The 10,614-nt window shown below is 40.1% G+C and overlaps 1 protein-coding gene across 1 annotated transcript in view; it reads left to right on the top strand.

Annotated features, from left to right (window-relative positions):
* Window positions 1-772: 772 nt before the first annotated feature.
* grb2b (growth factor receptor-bound protein 2b) overlaps window positions 773-10,614 on the top strand; it is a 47,499-nt gene continuing 37,657 nt past the window's right edge. Inside the window, exons 1-2 of the mRNA XM_080446351.1 lie at window positions 773-932; window positions 4,229-4,485. Coding sequence (XP_080302477.1) covers window positions 4,408-4,485 — 78 coding nt within the window. The 5' untranslated portion in view covers window positions 773-932; window positions 4,229-4,407. The remainder of the gene's footprint in view (window positions 933-4,228; window positions 4,486-10,614) is intronic.

Raw genomic sequence — 10,614 nt, 5'->3', positions numbered from 1 at the left:
TTTTTCAACCTGCAATTTGTCCTTGTCCGAGACCGGCAGAGCAGAGTCATCTGCGAACAAGAACAAATTGCAGTCACAAGCTGATGTCATGTCGTTTACACACCACCCGTTCTCTCCCCTGCAGATTGCTTTTAGCTTATCAATCAATATAGAGTGATTTACGGTGTCAAATGACTTTTGTAGGTCCAGCATGACCATGCCGCAGTATTTGCCCGACCAGATAGGCTTTGACCAGTGTTGTCATGTCCGCTTATTACAAGCAACTTTGGGCTTGTTTTTCTGTAAAGTTGCTTGTAAATATTGATAGTTGCAGGTTGCATTTTTTTGGGCTTGTTTCTAAAGTGACCTTGCTTATTTGGGCTTGTTTCCTAATGTTGTTTAAACCAGGGGTTTTCCAACGTTGTCATGTCAAGGACCCCCAAATTAATATGTATTTGTCTGCGGACCCCCATCTGAAAACATTTTATACAAGGGCAGGGACCCCCTACAAGATTTCAGTTGTTAAAATGTCATTAAAAAAAAATATATCCACATTTACATTTTTTAAACATTTTAAACAACAGCTATTTGAAAATAGCCGACGTAATATAGGATGGTTTAAGTGCTCGTGTGTTTAGTCGCTTCTTTTGGGCTTGTTTTCATAGACCTGGTTGCTTGTTTCTCTCCCAAAACCTGCCAACTCTGGCTTTGACGCAGCCAGCCGACAGGGAGGAGTTCAGCTCTGACAGGAAGCGGAAAACGACTCGGCTAACCGTAATGCTAGCGACACAGCTAAGGCTGAGAGAGGAGAGACTCCCAGTTCGGGTGGAGAGAGCGAAGCCACACAGCGTCTCCTTACCTCTCCACAATAATAATACCAAGGCTGGATAAATAATAACGCTACAGCGTCCGTTCGGCACAGAGGCGGTATCTGAACCACACATGCTGGAGTGGTGAGTTTGTTCGATACAGAACTTGTACCTTGTTGTCTCTTCTGACGATGCGAGCTAACGGTGGCTAAGTTAGGTAGCTATCAAGCAGTGTTGCCAGATTTCGTGAGAGAAATAAGCAACCAGTTCTAGGAAAACAAGCCAAAAAGAAGCGACTAGGTCACATGAGCACTTTAAACCTATATGCAAGCTCACAACGCGTCGCGATCTACTTGTAGATCTGCTATTTAAAAAAAAATCTTGAAATAAAATGTGGGATATTTGGAATATTTTCGAAACATTCTAACAACACAAATTCTCCCTGGCACACAACATTTATGAGAACCACTGGTTTAAACAATAATTACAGAATTTGGAAGCAAGCCCAAATAAGCAAGTACACTTTGTAAACAAGACAAAAAAACGCAACCACCAATATTTACTAGCAACTTAATAGAAAAAAGAAGCCCAAAGTCGCGTATAATACGCCGACATGGCAACACTGCTATCAAGCTGTTAGCCAGGCTAACAACAGCCTGCTGCTGCTGCGTTGTGGAAAAGTGTTTTCTTCTTTTCTGTTACTTGCTAACTGGAAACTTGCCAGTAAAACAGTAGGACTGTAATTACATTCAACTTGTGTATTCTTGCTGTTCAACTTAAAAAATATATATGAAAAAAAATTGGTTGTAATATTAACCCAATCCTAGAAGACAGCTCGGCAATCTTTTGGGTCTTAATTTATACGTCGTCGAGCGACCGTCTTTAATCGACACAAATTGTCGTATTTAGAAATGGGGGTAAAAGTCACATCGACACTTTCTTTACGTTTGAAAATACGTCGTTTTTGTTGAGCGAAAGGGTCGCGAGACGATGATGACGATAAGCCTGCAGCTGGTTAAGCTTTATTTATATAATTCGTAGTACAACGGTGTCGCCTGCCAAAAAGAACACATGCGTAAGCTAACTGTAAAGTTGAGATCATTCATGAGATTTCTAGATGCCTTATACGTCTCTATTATTGTAGCAGTACTACATTTGTTACACGAATGTCAGAACCACCAGATAAGATGTCAATTTTGTTTTGTGTTGAAATAAACAAAACCTGCAATAGCTGTGATGTCGTTGAAACAGCGTTTCCAGTCATTGTCATATTTGACTATTAACCACTTCTTGAGCAACTTGGCTGTAGGCTTGGCTCTAGAATGGCCCTTTCTTTTACCTGTATAATACATCTGTCTTGTTTTGGTCATGCCTACGTGATAATTATTGAGCACCACAGGAAAATTCAGGTGTCATTATAGACACCTGCATTTTCCTCATGTTGCTCAATAATGATCGATCTATCTACTGTAAATAACTGCTTCAAGTTTACTTTGTATGGAGTCTGGCTGCTTACTAGGACCAGGAACTGAAAGCTTGCTTTAAAGCACAGTTTTGTACATTTTCTACAAATTGAGTTATTTTCATATGAAATTATTGCTGTTTTTTCCCCCTGTTGTTGGGAATATTTTGAAGTCAATAGGCACGGTCCTTAGAATAAAAATTATTTACATTAGCTGAATAGAATTCAGCTAATGTAATGAGCTAGCTGTATCCATTTAAATCAGTAAGTCATTTTATTGATGGTGGCTGTGCTTGTTTTGTGAGGTTACAACTTCCAGCTGGGCTAGCTGATGAACTGTCAAATAGGGCAGGCGATACTATCTGTGAGACAGGTTGTGTCCACCCGTAGTACAAATTCCCTCAACCCCATGTCCAATATTTAACATTGTGGCAAATTGCATCAGTTTCTTTAGTCCTGTATATACACCCACAGCAAAGAGAGTAAAACGTTCATTATCACCTGCCTGGTACAAACTACTAAAATATTTACTAAATAATACTACATATAATTGTCACTGAGAATAGTTTAAACATTTCCTTTTTTTTGCTTTGGTTAAAGGCTCTTGGTCCATCTAAGACATGCTTATCAATGGAAAATACAGCCCTCATGACCAGTTTATACTTTTTTTTCCTACATCCTTATTTTTTAGACACACTAAAATACCCCCCAAAGCTGTAATTTAAGGAAGTAGGCCAATGTGTTTTCCATGCACCAAAAGGCATGCCTTCTACCAAAATGTCCAAAGCAACGGTCAGACCCCTCAATGACTTTGAATCGGAAAGAATGAATGGTACAATAGGGAATGAATGGTAAAATATCCTATGTTTCTGTGAGTTGTTTGTAAAAAAATCTGGTGTCCTGTGAAGTACAACAGTAGATGACTAGCTGTGACCCCTTGTAGTTTACCAGCAGCCGAATAAGCCACATTAGCTGTGTGATTAAGATGTAAACATTTTTTGTTTTCGTTACTCGAAAACATAAGAAGAAATTTTGAAACTGAGAAGCCTTGACATCCCACATTTAATGACTGACTTTCACAGATTACAGTTGTTTACAATCATGCCATAGAGGCACACACACTTGCCAAAAAGCAAGGATTAGGCATCACAAACTACTGGATCACGTTCAGATTTGTCCACATTCCAGTCGTAAAAGTCAAACATGTTTGATATAATCGTGATGGCTCCGACTGGTTCAAGGCTTGATCAGGAGACATGAATCCTAAACCTCTGCACACTATATGATGATGTGGCCAACTGTCGAGGGTGACCTGCCCCAGACCAGTGCATGTCTTGAATATAATGTCTTCATTGCCAAATCAGGTTTAAGATGTCAGATCAGTGTTCTTGGCATTAGTCTCTGTAGATTTAGCATCTTCATATGTGGATTGAAAATAACAATTGTACTTGTTGCAGCTTTTCCCGCTTTTGCGTGAGCGTTTTATGCCAGAGATAATGCCATCAAGCACACTGTTTACTTAATGTTAGTATGTCAGCCAAGGACACTTCTCAGTTTTATTTTTTATGACATATGTTACAAAGTGTCAGTTAAGTAGTAAAGTACACCAATGCATTTACCATGACCAGACCATTTCCTTTTTAGTGACCACTTGTGGAGATACTTGAATAAAATATATAGTACAATGTTTAGCTGAGTAATCATTTCAGCACAACTTCAGGCATAGCTTATCCTCTAATTTATTGTAATACATGTAGAAAATAGCCAATGTACAAGTTTACAATGCGTTGCAATGCATTGTGAGCTTGTTGATCATTGTTTGTCTACTCTTCGCTATATATTACCCCCCCAACAATTGTCACCTATAATGACATGCCCAAAATAGGGACATCAAGTTGAAAGTGGTCAACAGTGCTGATGTGGACGGTTTATGCTTTTTTATTCTGCTGGTTGAATGACACATTGCTGTTGTTTGCAGGTACCTTACTGTGACCTTTATGTGAGGACCAAGCTGTGACGGGAACGGGTCATAGACGGGAGGAGAGACTCGGAGAGAAGCGACCGGCCACAGAATTCTGGATCTGTGTTTTTACTTTTGAGTCGGCCCTTCAAACACACAGCTATAGCCAAACAGGTTTCCAACGAGATACCAGAACGATGGAGGCCATTGCCAAATACGATTTCAAAGCCACTGCTGATGATGAACTTAGTTTTAAACGCGGGGAAATCCTCAAGGTAAAAGTCAACTTTTTTCCTCATCTGATCTTATGACATGTGCCGATTGCTCATCATGATTGTCAGATGGTGAAATAGATCCTGTGGGATTGCATGATGGCTGCACTTCTGTATTTTACTTGCAATAAGTCTTCTGGATTAATGACTTGCATGAAAGCAGCAATGTACTATGCTGTGGGGCCTCAATGCATCAAGACAGTCCCCTGGTCAATCTAATGACAAATTCAAATAATAGGTATCATTAAGCTGTTCTCTGAATTCAACAAAGATAAGTGTTATGAATCTATTATCTTTGAAAATATTCTATTTTACACATTTGGGCTATGTCTTTGATTTGTAATAGAAAGGTAATTTTGTGCACTCCATTGAATGAAATGGCCTAAATGCTATGAATCTTACTGGCTACATCTGTGTATAGCCTATAGACACAGATGTCTCTCCCTCTCTCCAGTCTCTGGTTGCCTGCCTCTCTACAGGCAACGAGCCCCTGTTCCTTCTCCACTGGCTATGTTTATGTACACTATGCTCTATGGCAGGGGAGGATAACTTTGATGGAGAGGGCCACTATATTTTCACACTCACTCCAGAGGGCCACATTGCATATACGGTCGGGCAGAAACCTCTAATCTCCGTTTTTACCTTTTTTCCGTAATTAAATGCCCTACTTCGTCACACAAAAGTAGCAAAAAGAAATTCAAAAATAGCAGCTCTACAAGCTCAAGATTGCTATTTTAGCTATTTTTTTTATTGGAAACCTGAATTATTTTTGGCTATTCTTGAATTGGAATCCTGAAAAGTAAAACATTTTTAAACTTTCAAATGCATTTAGATATACTTATGTTAACTTTTTTAACTTAAATACAATAATACATTGGACATAAAAAAGACAATAAAATTTTCATACTAGTCATTAAGCTACTAATATAGATTGAAGTAATTAAAGCGGGTCATGTTTGCATGTTTGGAATTGTAACAGCTGAAATCAATAATATATCAGTATTCCGATATTAACCTGCAGGCCGCATTAAGTGAAGGTGGGGGCCGCATGTGGCCCCCGGGCCGCCAGTTGCCCATGTATGCTCTATGCAAGCCCCCAGAACCCAGTGGTTTCATTGAAGCCAAATGGACATGGTGGCCATTCATGTTAGTGCAGGCGCGTGCAGGCCTGGGGCCTCAACACATGAACGAGAAAACGGTTTCGACCAATGGGCTCGACTCAAGAGCGTGCGCACGTGCTTGCGCATGGGGCTGCGCGCTTCACAGAAGTGACGCGTTCGGAGCCCCAAATAGGCCTCGCCCACCAAATTTCCAACCCGGAAGAACCCGTGAATTAGGCCCATGCGCTGGATGAGCAACTCAATGCAAGTGGATGGGAGGAGATTTCTGGTGCCCTCTCTATTATTTTTAACTCTATGGCTTAGGGCTGAACGATTTTGGGGAAAAATCTAATTGCGATTTTTCTGACTGATATTGCGATTGCGATTTGTTTGCGATTTTTATATTTTATAAAAAAAATTAAAAAAAAACTTTAATTTTTTTTTAAGTCAAGCTTCAGTTTAGTATTCACTGTGTACGTTTAAAAAGTAATTTGAAGTAATGGAACATTACCAAATGGCATACCATTTATTTACTGTTCTAGATTCTAATAAATAAGGATGAGAACTAAAAGATATGAATTGCTTCATTGCTTCCAACATGTATCTTCCAAGTACTTTTTTTCCCCATGTATATATTTAAACATTTAGCTGGAATAGAAATAGCTTATTTTTGTAAACAACCCAACATTGAACTTGTTAAGTCATTAACTTATGGCTCAAGAAGAGAAGCTTTTTCTGAAATGAAGTTCAATAAATAAAAATAAAATTAAACAAATAATTACCTTTTTGTGTAAACAAAAAAAGTCATACCTCAATATTTATGCCAAATATCTAAATAGCTATGAATATGACTATGGGTTAAAGGTAGGGTAAGTGATATTTTTTGGTTAAAACAAAAAGGCTTTTGTTATGGGTTAAAGCTCCATATTCTGATAGTTAGACCATTTCAGCCAATCAGGAGAGTACCCATCTATCAGCTTCATTTTTATAGTGTTCCAGTTCCAATTTTACATGCTCATTTCTTTGTGTCATCACTTCCAATTTCAATTGTTTAATCTGTATCCTGAGTTCTCTGTCCTGATATCCTGACCTGAAAAGGCATTTTCTGTTTAATAAAGAGCTGGAGAGACATGGAGACTCATGTTACTGAACAAACACTCTATAGCAATGAGTACTATCAGAATATAAAGCTATTTAACACTTATTTTAACAAAAGAAAATCACTTACCCTACCTTTAACACTTGTCATTTTATATTTGTAGTGAAAACAGCACATTATAGGCCAGCAGTGCTCTTATTTTACATTCCACAGACCAGAAGACACTTACTTTTCCATTACTTGACAAAACGCTCTTATTTTGAAGTCCATCGACCAGAAGTCAAGGGTTTACGTTCGTCTGACTTGACACTTGTTAAGCTTTGACCGTTCAATAAACAAACGGAGGTACTGGGCTTGCGCTGCTGTTTTGAACTGATACTGACATAAGGAAGGCTTTACAAGCTTCTTGTATTTTCACACGTCAGTTAGAGACAAGTAGGGAACTGCAGCACATGTGAGTCAGCGGGTGTTTTTATTTTATATCGCGGGTGGGATGCAAGCAGCCGTGCTCGTCATCAACTCCACTTTCTCACAAACGTATCACTTCACTCTAGATTCCAAACGTGATTTTGCAACCCAGTGATTTATAACTAGTTGCGTGCCCGTGTCTTCAGTATTATGTGAGCTTGTAGATTAGCTGTTTTCGCCGCGTCGCAGGTTCTGTGTGTGTGTGTGGGGGGGGGAGAGAGGGGGAGGGGGAGCGCTCTGGCCACGCTCAAGTGTCTTACAGAAACAATTCCATAGATAGGAGCAACACTACTACTACACTACTTGTGTCGCACCGAAAATAATGTTTTACCGCTACGTGCGGCATCAGGGATTTGCTTAACACGGCCGTTCGACAAACTTTAAATACTCGTAGCCGACGGAGACCTAACTCTAATGAGGGAGAGAGAGAGAGAGAGAGAGAGAGAGAGAGAGAGGGGGCTCGCTGCCCTCTCGCTCCCTGTAGAGAGAGGCAGGCAGCCACTCTGGAGAGAAGGAGACAAGTCCCGCGGGTGCTCTGGGATTAATATGAATATTAAAATGATTTATTATGATAAAATAAAAAATAAAAAAATCGCGGCCTTTGCGATTAGCTAATCGCGTGGTTTCAAATCGCGATTTCGGTTTGAAAACGATTAATCGTTCAGCCTTAGAAGCTCGTCATAGTACATAGAACGTACAATAGGTGACATCTGTTCTGTAGGCACAGAAATGCATACATTAGACCTCATAGCTTACCTACCTAATCTGATCATTAAAATCAATAATAAAACTGTAGGCTACTACAGTTTCTGTCCATCTCTCATCCTGCTGTCTCCTTTCTTTCACACACACACACACACACACACACACACACACACACACACACACACACACACACACACACACACACACACACACACACACACACACACACACACACACATCCCTTAAATTGGAGCAGAGTAGCAATTTGAAGTGTGTAAGAGTTGTAAAGATGTAAGAGTTTAATTTCCTCATGAGCCATCATTAAGGGGCCCTCTTTAATCTTTCATTGAAACCTCAAGTTGATGTGGGTCCTCCAGCATGACATTCAAAGGCTCACTGTCTTCTTGTCGCCTGAAAAGGGTTTGAGTCGTCCTTAGAGCTTAATGAGATGACAAGATAGTAGAAGGGGACACAGACTTCTGTACAGAAGTGTACATGTTTGGATTTATGCAAATACAATCCTGATGATCTCTGTTTAATCTCAGAGTGTGTTTTGAGAGAGGAGGGTTAGTCTGCATAACATGGTGATAAAAACCTTGTATTTCTCATCATTTCTGGGAAATATGTTCGTGGCTGAATTCACTACGTTTAAACATCTTTTGACAATGCTTGACTTCATAGATTGATACTTTTTTGTTGCCTTTCAGATAAATACTTGTGCTGCCTACAGCAGTTGTTTACCTGAAGGATTTCTCTCGAGGCTGAGTACTACATAAAAAGCCCTTTTTGTAGTGGAAGCATTGTAAGCATAACTGAGGCACCACTCAAATCTGAACCCAGCATGTTTTCAGTGTAACCTGACATTCTGTTTTGATCACAACAGTAGTTTGTTTTCATGGGCAACTGGTGCGTTAACTCTGACAAGCAGGTGGAGAGAACATTGTTATGGTGCACGCAACCTCAGCACAGCTGTCACTAATCTCATGTCATTTTTTATGATACGTGAAATTTCCAAACTCAAGCTCGAAAATAATCTCCTACCTCTAGGCCTGCAGTTATTTGCAGAAGGTAGGACCAGATTACATTATAGCACGACTAGAGCTTCTAGTAACTACTAGTAACGGATGGTGCTCCTCTCCACAGTTTCAGCACCCTCCTTGCCCACAGATTGTAGGTTCTCGCCCTCAGAGCGGCATGTGGCACTCAGGCCGTCATGATCTCACGCCAACCGCCTCCAAGCATCTCGCAAGCAGCGCTAGCAGAGTTCTGCATGAATATTAATCAAGAGGAAAAGCGAGGCCAATAGCTAGATGGCAGTGCTTTAGGACGGCAGCCCGGCCCATACAGTTTCCTGCTGGATTTGTGCAAGCCTGAGGCACGACTACCACATGCTGCCCGCCACGGTCCCTAGCATCAGTGGAGAGGGGATCAGAGAGGGAAGAGAATATTAGATTCATGGAATGCAGACATTAGCCAAAAGACAAAAACAAATCTTATTGCATGGGTATCTAGAAATCTTGTAGCCTAAGGGTCCTCCCCTTCAGTGTAATTTAAATCACCTCAACTAAGTGTTATTATAATATATATATTTTTAAGTAGGTCACTGCCTAGTGCCTACTGATAGCAGCTTATATTAGCTGTTGTAATAGAGTACCAAAGTCCTGACGTCACTCCCACTACCCCTGGGTCACAGCGTATTTTTTTTGTATTGGAATTCCCATAGGGGAATCTAAAGCCCACTCCACAGTCCACACCAGTGATTCGCCATGCAACTCCTTGCAACATGCAACTACTTGCAACCATTATACCCAATGGCAGTTGCAAGGAGTTTCATTGGTGCGGTTGACCTTAAAACCCTTTTGTTGCAAGGAGTTGCGACTAGTTGCATTGGTGCGGTTTGGCCTTTAGATCGTGTCATATAAGAACTGTGTTTCAATAATAAACAAACCACCATGGAGATTTTGTCAGCTATGTGACTCTGTCATTTATGATATTGAGTTACATCTTATAACGTCTGTGTTTGGAGGGAAAAAAAATCTTACTCTTAGGATAAATAAGTACTTTCTCAACGTCAGTTGATGCTTCATATCCATACGAGTAAAATCGCTGGGGTGATTTGTTTATTTCTGGAACACTGTTCTTATGACACAATCTAAGATTTGTCAATGAGAATTCCAATACAAAAAAAACGCTGTGACCTAGGGGCATAGCGCCCTCTAGGGGCAGTGATGTCAGACTTTAGTGCGCTATATACAAATGTTTTATATTGTCAAGTTGAGAGCCTTTTTCACTCATTCCCTCTTCCTTCTGTAGTCTGTACTAAGTGAGGTGCAGTAGCCAGGTCTTGATGAGAGAAGTTATTTTAGACATTCGACATTAAGATTCATTGTATGCTGACCTAGATAAGTCAACTTTGTTTGTCTCTGATTATATGCCAGTAAATGTTTTTTTTAATGATCTCTGAATAAGTAATTTGGTGTTGGGGGGGGGTGAATCTCTGAGGGCGAGAGTGTGTCACCTCAGGAAAACACTGAGCTCAATATGAGTAGGACCTATTAAATTTGCATATCGGAGAAGAGTAATTTCCCCTAACTTTCACAGCTTCACACAACTTACTTCCACCTTAAAGCAGATTTTGTAAGTTCAGACTCAGAAAGACCTTAAAACTGGGGAAGCATCTGTCTTTAAAAAAAAACTATTTAAATATTTTCAGATGGGGGTCCACGGCAAAATAGATTTTGAGGGTCCTTGACATGAAAA

Source organism: Gymnoscopelus braueri (assembly GCF_963280865.1).
Source record: "Gymnoscopelus braueri genome assembly, chromosome: 13".
NCBI classification, from domain to species: domain Eukaryota; kingdom Metazoa; phylum Chordata; class Actinopteri; order Myctophiformes; family Myctophidae; genus Gymnoscopelus; species Gymnoscopelus braueri.
Note: the sequence above shows the minus strand (reverse complement) of the source record. Positions and strands in the feature narration are given on the sequence as shown.